Below are 14,375 nucleotides of genomic sequence, written 5' to 3'. Positions count from 1 at the left end.
AGGCAGTCATCAATCAAGGAAATCTTCACTGAAGCAGAAGATTCGAGCCAGGATTTGGGGGGCGGGGGGGGGGGCAAGGCTCAATAGGAAAGGCTGGAGGCAACATTTTGTTCCTATAATGAACAATCTACATGAAAGACATTTTCCACACGGTAAATACACTTTCAATGTATGTCTCACCTTCCAAACAAGACTCTCAATTCCCTAGAGGAAGGAATCAGTATCTTGATATTACATTCCTTTCAGCACATACCATTTACTGACAATATTAAAAACAGCTTAGACCCCTAAATTCCAGGCTAGTTCCACATACCTCAGGGCCACTCAACTACTAGTTACAATGGAAAGTTCCAGCAGGGTTTGTGGAATCCGGCACAAGACAGGCCCCACTGCTTTTTTGGGTTGAGACTCTGGAAGTGTAAGAATGACTAGCAACCCCTCTGCAGGCCCCCACACCTTCTAGTAATAGCAAAGAGGCCTCATCAGGAAACTCTGTTCACAGCAGAGGTATGGAAATTAAGAGTTCTAACTCTTCAACTGCCAAAGTTGTTTCACACAACCGGTTAGAAGTAAAATTAAAACTTATTTTCATCCAATCATTTGCAAATTAATAAGGAAAGTCATATACCAACATAATATTTTACTGTACAGGATGACAATCTTAAGAATTTGTACGTGTAGCATATGGAACATCTTTATTCCTAATTTATATTTTGCAAGATAGTTGACAATGTACAAAGAATACCCAGTTCTAGGTGGTGATTGTTTTGTATTATGATTTATTTACAAAATTTCACCACATAATAGTAACTATCTTTAAAAAAAAAAAAAATCGGCATTGGTCCTATAAAGGCCATTAGGATAAACTGTTAAGCTTATAAAAGCTGTCTTAGTACCACTGTTCTCAGGCATATTACTGTTAAATAAAACCTAATTCCAAAGCCCACGTGTAGTTTCTAATTCTGATTATAGTCACTTTGAAGCACAATCGAATTAGATTGACAGGGGACACAGGACCCAAGCAGTCCTATCAACCTCTATGAGAGGTGTACATCAGCCTACCGGTTACATCCTTCTAGCTGTACCACCATTTATTTACAGTGGGATCGCTTGGTCACCCTATTATGGTTCCTTTGGAGAAGACAAGGCATCCTCTAGACCAGCGAGACTGGTCACCCGGTGAGTAAGACACGACTATCAGCGGTGGAAACAGTCTCATTTCCTTGAACTTTTTCCTTTTCTGGACTCCTTATCTTTTTCTGATTTTGAAGACTTTGAAGATTTTGTCTTTTTCTGTTGGGAGTGAAATATGCACAAAATAGTTAATAGCTGCGTTTGAGAGTAAATGAAGTAAGTTCATCTCTACAATAAATCTTTACCTGAAATTTAATTAATAAAGAAGAAATGTTGCAAATATCTGTATCTTTACTGTTACCCCTGATGAGCTTACTTTCAAAAAACAACTGGGCTAGTTGTAGCCTTTAAAAGATAGCCATAAAACTAAAAAGTTATTTAGATTCTGGAACTGACATATGTTCGCTATGTATGCAGTTTCTTGGATTTATTTTTTTTTAATGTTTTTATTGATTTTGAGACAGAGAGACATTGATGTGAGAGAAACATCAATCAGCTGCCTCCCATTCGCACCCTGACCAGGGATCAAACCTGAAACCTGAGTATGTGCCCTGACCAGACTCAAACTGGTAACCTTTCGTGTATGGAAAGACGCTCGACCAACTGAGCCACACCAACCAGGGCTGCAACTTCTTGGATTTAGAACATAGATATATTTAGGAAAGACCAAATAAGCAAGATATAATTTACAAACAGGGTAAAAACACTTTCAGTTTCAGATTAGAGTCTAAACCCACTCAGTTTGAGGAGAGGGAGACAATCTCATGTCTACACAAGGCTAGACAGGGAGAGCTACATGGGTGAAGGCCACTATTCCCACCCCTGAATATACAAAACAAAAGTGAGGACAGAACGCTATGCTTATAACAGAGGATACAGACTACATTCCTTTCCCTCAGCCAATGGCAAACAGTGGGCTGATACCAAAAGTGATTTTAATCTGTTCTAGCAAAAAACAAGGATGTTTTGCTCTGAAAAACTTCTACAGGCAGTTCAATGGCTATAGCAAAACACAAAAAACAGAAGGGAGAAATGGCTTCACTGAAAATGCTTTTTGCCTGGCTGGTGTGGCTCAGCGGTTGAGCATCGACTATGAACCAGGGGGTTACAGTTTGATTTCCAGTCACAGCACATGCCCGGGTTGTGGGCTCCATCCCGTCAGGGGTGTGCAGGAGGCAGCCAATCAATGACTCTCTCGTCACTGATGTTTCTCTCCCTCTCTCTCTCTGAAATCAATAAAAAAAAGAAAATGCTTTTCTTGGTTGTGCTATGAGAATGTGTGTCTGTGGGTAAAGCACAAATCGATCAAATAAATAAAAATCATACTTTTTCTAATAGAGCATACGACTATTAATATGATGGCCTATTTTCTTGCTATTTGGCTCTTCTACTATTATAAGAAGCTGTTTATAAAAATGAAATCTAGCTCTGGGCGGATAGCTCAGTTGGTTGAAATGTCATGCCATACACCAAAAGGGTTGCGGGTTCAATCCCTGGGGCACATACAGGAGGCAGCCAATCAATATTTCTCTCACATCGATGTTTCTCTTTTTGTGTGTGTGTGTGTATGTGTGTGTCTCTCTCTCTCCCCCTCCCCCCTCTCTAAAAAATCAATAAAGCCCTGGACACTTTGGCTCAGTGGTTAGAGCACTGGCCCTCCGACCAGAGTCATGGATTTAATTCCAGTCAAGGGCACGTTACCTGGGTTGTAGGTTTGATCCCTGCCCTGGTAGGGGCGCATGCAGGAGGCAACCAATCGATGTGTCTCTCTCACATGGATGTCTCTCCCCCACCCCCTACCTCCCTTCCACTCTCTCTAGAAATCAATGGAAAAAGTACCCTCAGGGATTTAAAAAAAAAAAAAAAAAAATCTAAACCTTCTCCATCCTTAACCGTGATGAACAAAAAGACGTAAAAGTATTTTCACAGTTTATCTGCTACTTGCTAAACAGGCTCTGGATAATTTCTGAAGGCAAATTATACACAAAAAAGGCTAAACTATTTTGAAGGAGTATCAGAGCTTCTCTCTGTAGCTTAAAATACTACCTTGATCATAGCATCGGCTTCCAAACCATCTTGCTCTTTCTCATCAGACTGAAGGTCGTCTTCATGGAACTCTTCGCTGTGCTCAGAATCCAGCACTGGGCCTGTGCTGTATCTGGGCGTCTTCACTGCCTGGAGTGAGTACGGAGTAAGGTGGACTTCCTTGTTGTAAGCTCTCGTAAAGGCTGCCTTCACCTAAGAAAAGAAATGGAGGTGGTTTTTTTTAACCTAAGTGCCAAATAATTCTTTTGAACTCTGTAGGCCTAAAGGCTTTGAAAGACCCTGGAAGCCCCTTGCAATTATTAGCAAAATATTTATGCATATACATGTAAGTATGCTTGTGTATGTGTGTGTGTGTTTGCATTTTTCTATGAAGATGTTCCATATTTTTCATGATTTTTTTTTTAATCCCCACCTAAGAATATTTTTTCCACTGATTTTCAGAGTAGAAGGGAAGGGAGAGGAGGAGAAAAGAGAGAGAAACCTCGATATGAGAGAGACATATCAATTGGCTGCCTCCCACACGTGCCCAGCTACATGCCCTTGACGGGGAATCGAACCCATGACCCTTCATTGCGCAGGCTGATGCTCTGGCCACTGAGCAGCACCAGCCAGGGCTTTCATGATATTCTTAATAGAGCCCATCACTCAAAAAGAATCAGTATTTGCAAAGGAACCCCACGGTCTGGGAAAACATATTTGCCAAGGATGAATCTGATAAGGGGCTAATTTCCAAAGTGTACAAAGAACTCATAGCACTCAGCAAGAGGAAGACAAACAACCCAATCAAGAAATGGGCAAAGGACTTAAATAGACACTTCTCCAAAGAGGACATACAGATGGCCAAGAGACACAGGAGAAAATGCTCGACGTCGCTAATCATTAGAGAGATGCAAATTAAAACCACAATGAGGGATCACTTCACACCTGTCAGAATGGCTCCATCAACAAATCAACAAACAACATGTGCTGGCGAGGGTGTGGAGAAAGGGGAGGCCTAGTACACTGCTGGTGGGAATGCAGACTGGGGCAGCCACTATGGAAAACAGTATGGAGGTTCCTCAAAAAATTAAAAATGGAGCTGCCGTTTGACCCAGTGATTCCACTCCTAGGAATGTATCCTAAGAATCCTGAAACATTCATCAGAAAGGATAGATGTACCCCGATGTTCATAGCAGCACAGTTTACAATAGCTAAGATCTGGAAACAGCCCAAGTGCCCATCAGTAGATGAGTGGATAAAAAAGCTGTGGGACATTCACACCATGGAATACTACGCAGCTGTGAAGAAGAATCTCGTACCCTTTGGGACAGTATGGATGGACCTGGAGAATATTATGCTAAGTGAAATAAGCCAGGCAGCGAAAGACAAACATCACATGATCTCGCTTATACGTGGAATCTAAAGAACTTAATAAACTGGTGAACAGGATAGATTCAATGACATGGAAGCATAGATGAGACTGATGAATGTCAGAGGGATGGAGGAGGGCGGGTGGGTGGAGGGGGAGAGAGTAACCAAAGAATTTATGTGCATATATACACAACCCAAGGACATGGACAATGGTGGGGAGAGGGACTGGGGAAGGGGAAGGAATGGGGTAGAATGGGTCATTGGGGAGAAAAAGGGACATCTGTAATATTTTAAACTAATAAAATTTAAAAATAAAATAAAAAGATTAAAAAAAAAAGAATCAGTATTTGGAAACTTTAAGGCAGGCCAAAAAAAAGTCACTTTAAGTCATTTTTACCTATTCAGTGCTCTCTGCAGTTCTACAAGTGGTAAGTTAGTAATCAACCAATCAAAAAAGATTCACAATAAGGTATAAGTTAAAGCTGGCCTTTAATTACCACAAAATACCTTTACTAATAGTGGTTAGTTCAATATGCTATGTAACTTGAAAAGCCTTTTAACATCAAGCTTCTAATAATTGAAGAATTAGTCCATGAATTCTAACTGGAGATGTCTCCTGTGAGAAATTACCCATAACCACTGAATCAGGCTGAAATTCTAGAGAAGGCAGCCACAAAGAGGATGTCTTCTAAAACAGCACCAAATAAACAGGCACAAGAGTGAGGTATTCACGTTACGTCACTTTAGTTTTTTCATGCTCGTTATATAAAGAAAGTAGGGAATACATTATTACACAACAGATTGTCCAACTGGAACACTGAATCCACAAACTAGGCAGACTAAGTGTAAAAATCCCCAGCCGTTAAACGCTTCTTTCCTAATGCACCCCTACCACTTCTGTTACTTCACCCAGCTCATCTGCCCACCCTTACTTACAAGGAATACATTTCTATTTGTTCCTCAGCTTTCACATCTTGCTTTTCCACTCAGCATAAAGCAAAGATAAACATACAAATTGTAAAATCGAATCCAGAAGTCTTTTCTTAATATTGTACTCAAGTAGTATATTTGCAAAGCATAGGCCATAAGAAGCAAAAAGCACTGAAAAAACTAAACCTTTCTAAAGCATGTAAAACACCTCTGAACTACTCCCAGTACAAACCTGGCAACTACAAACTGATGGGAGAGCCAGTGGGTTACACAACTTACCTTGGGATCCAGCTTGGAGAAGGGACTAGGCTTGCCTCCCCAGCTGCTAATTTCCATGATATTCTCAAAGTCTTCTTTCATCAAATAATATGCATCCATAAGGGCAACAACATCCTGCACTCCTTCTACCCCTTGTGAGGTCAAGGGCTGTACAAGTGCATCCCTTATATGTGATAGATAATCCATATTTATAGTCCTTTTGCTGGAGTAAGTTCTTAAAACAAAAGAAGAGAGAAACACTCGTCAATAGCATACTACCACCAATTCAACTCCCTGTGCACATCAACAGTTAATGAGTTGGAGTTCAATCCACTTTTAATAATGCACATTGGAATGCCTACTATTTAGTAGCAGTTGTAGGAAAAACCTAGTGCTACCCCAGCAGGGACACGTATAGATACTAATGTGCTCAAAGGGAATTTTCTACTTACCTGGATCAAAGAATGCAAAACACAAATGTAGGTTCTACTCCCATCCTACTCCTAAGGCCCAGGCAACAACAGTGTTTCTATGTGTTCATACTTCTTACAGCCAAAGGTTACTCATTCCCAGTCCCAAATATTAAACACATCCGTAAAAGGCAGTGAGGTTTCCTACCTAAAGTGCCACTGCCCTTCCTAACAAGGGTCTGAAACACCTTTTGGTCTCTGGATTGTAACATACAAAATTATATATGAATGCTTCCTTCACATTTCCTAATGCTGTTACTCTGAAATGTTTAGTTCTAGAGCAGGGTTTCCTCAAATCTAAAAACAAAACTGCCAAGAATGTTCCTGAAGAGTCACAAGGTGGTCCACACTGGCCAGGGAAAGACAGGGAAACAGTCTCTTAATAGGCTGAGAACTAGAACGGTATCACGAAACAACTATTTTTCCTTTCTCCTTAAACGCTGTTGCTTAAAGACAAAACAGCTGAACAAAACAGTATTTCCAATGTCACCACCCTACATCTTTCCAACCCAGCTGCCTCCATCTTCCAACCAGGAAATTACATACATATGTGTACTTCAAACAAGCAACCTCGAAGATGTTGATTTCAAAACCCATATTAAAATCAGAAAAGAAAGGAAAAGTCCTTTTAAAAATTACCTGAGTCTGGCTCCTGACTTCAGGTGACTGAATGTCTCAATCTCAAGAAACCACACAGCTCTCCTATCAGAAATCCAGAACTTTGCCCCACAATTGTTTTATTAACTAGGCAAAGAGTGCAAATAATGCTATTTTTTTTTAACAATGCTCCTATTTTAAATTCGCCCACTTCCTCTACAGTCTGTCTCCTATAATCAACCATACTAGTACTTGAAGACAAGTATGAGTCTATGAGCCCATAAGACTCAGTACCCAGACAATCATGAACACTCTTCCAAAATTATTCTCATAATTTGTTACATCATTGTTACCTTCTAGTAGGATCACATAACATTGAATCTAGGGAAGTCTAAAGGTACCACCTACATCAAGGGTTCTTATCCTAAAAATCTATTACTTTCTCTGAAATTATATGTATACATTAGTGCATCTGGGGGGAAATAAAGGCCCAAGCTTTCAGATTCTCAAAGGCATCTATGAACCAAAAAAGGTTGAGTAATAAAATCACACTTTTCCATCTTTAAAGATAAAGAGAAACATGACCTACAAAAGTTCAATGACTTAATCAGGGTTTATTTCTGGGGGTAGAAACTGAGACTCACTCATTTAGCACACAGAATTGCTAAACAAGTGTTTCTTAAGAAATCATACATAGGATACAATCATTGTCAAGCACATCTGTAGTGAGCTTCTCAATTATTAAAGTCGAACCGGAGGAGGGAACAGACATCCAAAAGGACAGCCATGAAATACATGAAGTCCCATGCTCACAAACCATAAGCATAGTAAGAGCACCAAAGAGGGACACCCTAGGGCAGAGGGGTGCATGATATTAATAAGCGGTAGGCAGGGAACAGGAAAAAAGCTGAGAGGCTGCAACCTGGCCAGTGAGGACAGCAGGGGAAAGGAGCCTTTTCCAGCCTCCACAGGCTGCCAGCATCCCTTCGCTCATGGTCTCTTTTCCCACCTTCAAAGTAGCAGTGCAGCATCTTCAAATCTCTCTCTGGCACTCTCTTTTTAAAAAAAGTAAAAACCCAGGAGAATCTTGCCTCTCAAGATGGGAATAAATATATTTTAAGCCATTAAATTTTGGTTTTATGTTATAGCAGCAACAGAATACTAACTCGAGGATGGTAATAAAAGACACATGCCACTGGCTTGGAAGAGGGGATGGAGCAGGAAGTAGAATTTCATAGGAACAGAAGAAAGGAACTCAGTTCAGCTTTAACCAAAAGTCAAGCGTGAACCAAATCGCAACATTCCCTCCACAGACCAGAAAGAGAAATAAGATTGCTCAAGTAGTTTTTCACGGTTAAAAATAAATCCGTAAGTTCACTTAATATTTATATGCACGCGTATTTTCTAAGTTTCTAAACTTTAACATAATTGTACCAAATAACAAGAATTTTGAACATCCTTAAACTCCTCCAAGCCCATTGGTTCAATCATCTGAGTATCCACTTCCTATTATAAGCTAAACTGTATCCTCTATCCCAAACAACTAGGTCAGTTTACTACTGGGACAGGTACAAACTAGTTCATTTATTTAAATGGTTCCCTTTTTCCAATTACATTATTCTGAAGCAGAGATGCTTTATATGCCCATTAGTATTAGGAATGGTCACAAGAACAATAATAGCACTATCTCAGAGTCATATACTTTTAAAATTTATCTCAAAGTTATGACACATCTACCACCTGGTTTTATTCTTCCAAAGTATCCTTTTAAGTGATAAAACAAGTGTTATAATGATTATGGGTAATAAAACTCAGGCTCACAAAATAAAAAGAACTTATTCAGGATTATTTATCTAGTTAGCAATAAAATCAAAACTAAAATACAAATCTTTTGACCAATGCTATCCTCACTGGATAAAGGCTAAATACATCACACTGATAAAATACCAGAAATGGAGAAATACCACTTACCTGAGACTCATGTGCAATGCTAGGTCCTGCACAAGACGGTCGTGTTTGGCTGTAGACGAGTGCTTACCCAACCAGCTCGGGAAGGTGGGAAACTGGGTCATGTACCCCCTCATTAACTCTCCAGGAAGAACACTGGCATAAATGGCCTGGAAAAAAATCAAGTGCAGCCACAATTTAAATTCAGCACAAAGTTGGCTTCCAAGCAGTCTCTGGAAAATGAAGCAACAATGTCCCACATACCTAATTCCAGGGCAGTCAGGCCCTTTCCTTGTCTCTGACCTGTGGGTATGAGAAACTTGTCCCAGAGAAAACAACTGATTGTGGTAAACGCCTTGGTCCAAAACACGTATGGCCCCAAGGCAGATCATCTTGCCAACTCAGCCTCCTCCACCAACTGATCTCACATGCCAGTTACATCATGGATGCCAATGTCACAGAAAAGACTTTGTTAAGAGGAGCATAATTGTCTCTAACATAGGTACTGAAAGCACAGGTGGCTCAAAGCGTGGAAAGTCTAACTATTAGGGAATCGAGCAACCTGACACTTGAGGAAAGTGAAACAGGGTGTCCTTGGATATCTTCTATATCTAGGGTTTCACTTGTTTAAAGGCTGGAATTACACATAAATTTTGTATCCTGCTTCACTGTAATAATTAACTAATTTTTTCATATCAGTTCAACTTTACAAATAATTCTAAAAGTGGCATAATTTTCCAGTCAAGAGAATTTACCATAATTCATTATTCTCCTGTTGCTAGACATGGAGAGTCTGTCCAATTTTTGCCATCAGAACTAATGTTTTAGGGAATATTTTTGTACATTAAGCTTTTTTGTGTTTAAAATTATTTCTTTAAGATGAATTCTCAAATGCACATTAGGTTAAAAAAATGAATACTTTTAAAACATAAGAGAAAGAATTCTTTGTATCCAGAATGAGTCTTTGTTTTTATGTTTTCAAACAATGTGTGGGTAGGATTAAGAGAAGAGCAGGCTGCTGAAGTCCCTTGTTTATTACTTAGACCAATAATACTGTATAAATATGCAAAACTCAGACAAGAACAAGTACTTATAATTATGAATGTTGACAAAACTCAAATATTTTGAGTAAACGATATCAACCAAAATAAAGTACTCAATACAAAGCTGCTTTTTCTAGCAAGAGGAAAATCAGAATTCATGTGTCAGAAAGTGGTGGCTGCCCTGCCCTGGCTGCACTTCTTTAAGGAGAAGCCACTAGTAACCATCTGGGCGAGCTGAGAGTGACAAAAGGGAAATAGGTTCTTAAGGTAAAACAGAGCAAATGAATCTATTGACTCACATCTTAGTTACGACCAAAATCTAATGTTATTTCCGCGTGTCCACTTACGTAAAGTCATTTTGAACCACTGAAAAATAAGGCCAGATTAAGAAATAGACAACAGTGACCAGAGAGTGTTTTAATCTGTACCAGATGGTATTTTTGCCATAAGAGCCATAATGTTCATCTGGCATTTCAAATAATTACAGGAGCTAAAAGCTATTTTGTTCTCTTTAACTAAAGCAGAGCCCGCACTCTAAGAAAAGCACTGTGCTTACCTGTGTGGGCAGAAGACTCCAGTTTTGCTTACTCCGGACCTGCCGGTCCACTAGGTCGCCATCACATATGCTATCTGCTGCTCTGCTTAAAAGCATCAAATGCTTTTTTATGTCACCCCTGCAGGATAAAAACCAGTCTGGATGACACCAATGTCCACATTCCACACCCTCCCTCTGTTATCTGGCCTTCGAGGTGTTGGGGAGGACACCAATCCTAACCCTCACTAGCTCTGAACACTCACCCCGCAGCTACAGGCTTCACGTGTATGTAGTTCTCCTGGACAAAGAGGGGTGCTATTGAATAATCATGAAAAAAGAGATCTGATTTGTCCACAAGCGACATATGAGAAGTCTCTTCTCCAGCTGCAAACACCTTCCGGGCAACATCAAATGGGCCCTAAAAAGAACGAGGGGCACACCTAGTAGACGGGCCAACATCCAAAAGACAAAATGCTGGCAAAGATGTGGAGCAGCAGCAAGTCTCATGCATTGCTTCACTTTGGAAGACAGTTTGGTGGTTTATTACAAAATTAAACATACTCTTAACCATACTATCCAGTAAGTAGTTGTGCTCCTTGGTATTTACCCAAACAATTAAAAAGTTTTATCACACAAAAGCCAGCTCATGGATGTTGATAGCAGTTTTACTCATAACTGCCAAAACTTAGAAGTTGCCCTTCAGTAGGCGAATAAACCATGGTACATCCAGACAATGGAATATTATTTAGAACTAAAAGTAAATGAGCTATCAAGCAATGAAAAGATATTCAGGAACCTTAAATGCATATTACTGAGTGAAAGAAGCCAATCTGAAAAGGCTACATAGTATGATTCCAACTATACCACATTTCCAAGAGGGTGAAACTATGAAGACAGTAAAAAGATTGGTGATTCCCAGGGGTCAGGGGAAGGGGAGGGGTGAACAGGCAGAGCACAGAAGATTTTAGTATGTGCAATGCCAGGTACATGTCATTAAACATTTGTCAAAACCAACAAAATGTATACCACCAAGAGTCAGCCCTAAATGTGAACTATGAGCTTTGGGTAATAATGTGTCAGTGTTGGTTCATCAGCTGTAACAAATGAACCACTCTGGTGGGGGATGTTGACAGCGGAGGAGGTTGTGAGTACGGAGGCACAGAAGGTATATGGAAAATCTCTCTACCTTCTGTTCAATTTTGCCGTTTTAATTTTTTTAAAAAGAGGGGGGAAAAACACTTCTAAATTAGTGCTCTAATAAATTCTGAGTAGTGACTAGGTGAAATAGAACACAGAGCTAATTGATAAGACTTCTATAAACTATAAACTATTAAAAACAGATTCTGAACAGTTCCAAAACCATTAAAATTACAAATGAAATTCATACAGCAAGGACTTTGAAAAAGCCACTTTATAAGTACTGAAGCTTGTATAATTTAAAACTTCCCCTTCTCAAAATTTACAATATACACTGACAGTCCTTGAAAAAAGTTTCATTTGAATTAGAAACACTTTTAGCAGTTGCCTGTCTCTCTTATAAACATCCTTAGGTTCTATAAGTGTGTCAAGGAACTACAGCCCAACCAGAATTAACTAAGAAATGGAAACTCATTTTACCAGTCTGATGTCCTTTTTGGCTCTCTGGGAGTCAGCCCTGGCCTGGTCATAGGTTAGTGCCTTGCTTTGTGCACACCACATACTCAGGTTGTGTAAAACCTAAGAGAATCGCAAATAAGACACTGTCAAGATGGGACAAAACTGCCACTCCTCTTCCTCAAAAGGCTGAAGGCATTAATTCAAAAGAATTATCAATTGTCGTATAATATATATATATTTAATTTACCTGTCTGATATCTTGATTGGCTCCCAAAATTATTTCATTCATAGCTGGAGGAGGAATCTTCAAACCCTCTTTAAATGCAATAGACATCATAGCACCCTAAAAGTGACAAAGGGGAATTGTCAATAATTTTTTTAAAAACTTATATAATTAGATATTTTTAAAATATTTATGAGGTACTTTTGAAATTGATCTTTAAATAAATAGGATAGTGTGATGGAAAAAAACATTTCAAATATCATACCTTAATCTGTTCAACCCGAGGTCTTTGAAAACGAAGATCAAAACAATAATGAACCAAAGAGCGAATCTTGGGATGATTTCTATCATTGCACATACAAATAATGGGAATTTTTGTATGTTTTATCAGGCCAATTAGCTCCTAAAAGGCAAATTTGCAACACAAAAATAATTATTTAAAAAAACAAAATACCACACAATGTATGCACTTTTTTAAGAACATCCTCAGCAACATGCTTTAATTGTCATAGATACCACAGCATAATAATTAGTTCTTTATATATTTTGTGGGGAAAAACACTAAAAACCAAGAGTAAAATTGCAGAAGTACAATGCTTTCATTACCTGAATTCCTCCCCTGTCCTCACTGCCTGCCATGCCATCTACTTCATCCATGATAAGGGCGTGTTTCATGCTTGCTAAAGGGGCTGCTCCACCTAACCCACATTGAGAAGCAGTGGGATGGGTCAGAAACAAAACAACAGTTGTTCAAACACTGCTGCTTTATAAACAATTATATCACACAACTGAAACTGATAACACATGGGACAAAATTCAAACAGTACCAGAGTATGCATGAGAAGAGATCCTCCCATCCACCCTGGCCACCTAGGGCACCCAGTTTCCCTCTCAGAGGGAAACAGTGCAAATGGACTCTTGTATATCCTTTCGGAGGTATTTGGTTCATGTTAAAAATGTGTGTGCAGAAAAATATGCACCTTGGTCATTTAATATATTTTCGTGATCTGTTCCTTATCTGTAGATAACCACGTTTTTCAAGGCTGTTCAATAACGTTCCATTTTACACATGTATCATAACTTAATCTCTAGTAATAAAAAGTGAAGATGCTTTCAATCTTTTGCTATTATAAATCACACTTAATGAATATCCATGTGTATGTCATTTTGCAAATATACAAATATTAACAGTGAACCCAGGAATGAGAATTTCTGGGTTAAAGGACATGTGTAATTTAACTGAGAAATACTGCCAGATTCCACTCCCAACAACCACGTAAAAGAGTGACGTTTCCCAAGCAACTTCTTTTTAACAATGACTTTTTACCATTGAAAGCACCAAGATTTCGGGTGACTATGCAACAGGTTCTAAACATGCACTGTTCAGTATGTAGTTGGACATCCAGTTGTCCTCGTGAGCTCTGGCCATACCAGACCCCTAGCTACAACCTTGAACACAGCAGTATCTCCACAGTCTTCTCCTCCCCTACTACTCTTGTCTGAAATAACCCTTCTGACCACAAAAGAGTCTCTCTCATTCTTCAAGGCCCTTCAAACGAATGTCACCCTTTTACCGGTAGTTTTCCCCAATGAACCAAATAGAATCACTTCTTCATTTACTGGTCTCTATCACCTCACTCATCAAACTATATTATTTATTTTCTTGCCCTCTTCAGAGGACCTACCTGTGAAACTGCTAAAATCATATACAAAATACATAAACATGTCCATGTATGCATTTTTATCACATTCTTAGAAATTTCTAAGACCTACAAAAAAAGGTAACTATTGTCCTATAAGAGTTACAACAGAGGCTTTTCATATTCTCTCATTAGTCCCAGGAATTAGCAGGGTGCCTAGTGCATAGGAGTGGTTACCAAACATTGAAATGAACTTGTTTCTCTTACATAACCAAAGAAAACAGTTCAAAAAGCCACATACTTGAATAAAAGCCTTTGATGCTGGTGTTATTCAGTGACTCAGCAACAATCTCCTTCAAACTGTTCTTACTCCGAGTATCACTTGCATTCAGTTCCACGTAGCTATATCCCAATTCCTAATTAGAATATTGGAAACCATTACTATCACAAGGCAAATTATTAATCACTTCCCCCCCCACCAGGGATAAAAACATAAAGTATGATAGTAACAGACAGTGAGGTTAACTATAATATACCTCACAATAATGAGTTTAAAATATCATGTTCATACATACCCCCCCCACACACACACACATTTGGTTTAAA

At 39.1% G+C, this 14,375-nt stretch overlaps 1 protein-coding gene across 1 annotated transcript in view; it reads right to left on the bottom strand.

Annotated features, from left to right (window-relative positions):
• Positions 1-625: 625 nt before the first annotated feature.
• Positions 626-14,375, bottom strand: part of RFC1 (replication factor C subunit 1) — a 62,746-nt gene continuing 48,996 nt past the window's right edge. Inside the window, exons 16-26 of the mRNA XM_016206499.2 lie at positions 14,071-14,185; positions 12,736-12,827; positions 12,395-12,532; positions 12,154-12,249; positions 11,928-12,026; positions 10,574-10,728; positions 10,332-10,449; positions 8,757-8,902; positions 5,740-5,953; positions 3,181-3,372; positions 626-1,293 (exon numbers count right to left, since the gene is read on the bottom strand). Coding sequence (XP_016061985.2) covers positions 1,216-1,293; positions 3,181-3,372; positions 5,740-5,953; positions 8,757-8,902; positions 10,332-10,449; positions 10,574-10,728; positions 11,928-12,026; positions 12,154-12,249; positions 12,395-12,532; positions 12,736-12,827; positions 14,071-14,185 — 1,443 coding nt within the window. The 3' untranslated portion in view covers positions 626-1,215. The remainder of the gene's footprint in view (positions 1,294-3,180; positions 3,373-5,739; positions 5,954-8,756; positions 8,903-10,331; positions 10,450-10,573; positions 10,729-11,927; positions 12,027-12,153; positions 12,250-12,394; positions 12,533-12,735; positions 12,828-14,070; positions 14,186-14,375) is intronic.

This window comes from Miniopterus natalensis, chromosome 1 (genome assembly GCF_054644295.1).
Source record: "Miniopterus natalensis isolate mMinNat1 chromosome 1, mMinNat1.hap1, whole genome shotgun sequence".
Taxonomy (NCBI): domain Eukaryota; kingdom Metazoa; phylum Chordata; class Mammalia; order Chiroptera; family Miniopteridae; genus Miniopterus; species Miniopterus natalensis.
Note: the sequence above shows the minus strand (reverse complement) of the source record. Positions and strands in the feature narration are given on the sequence as shown.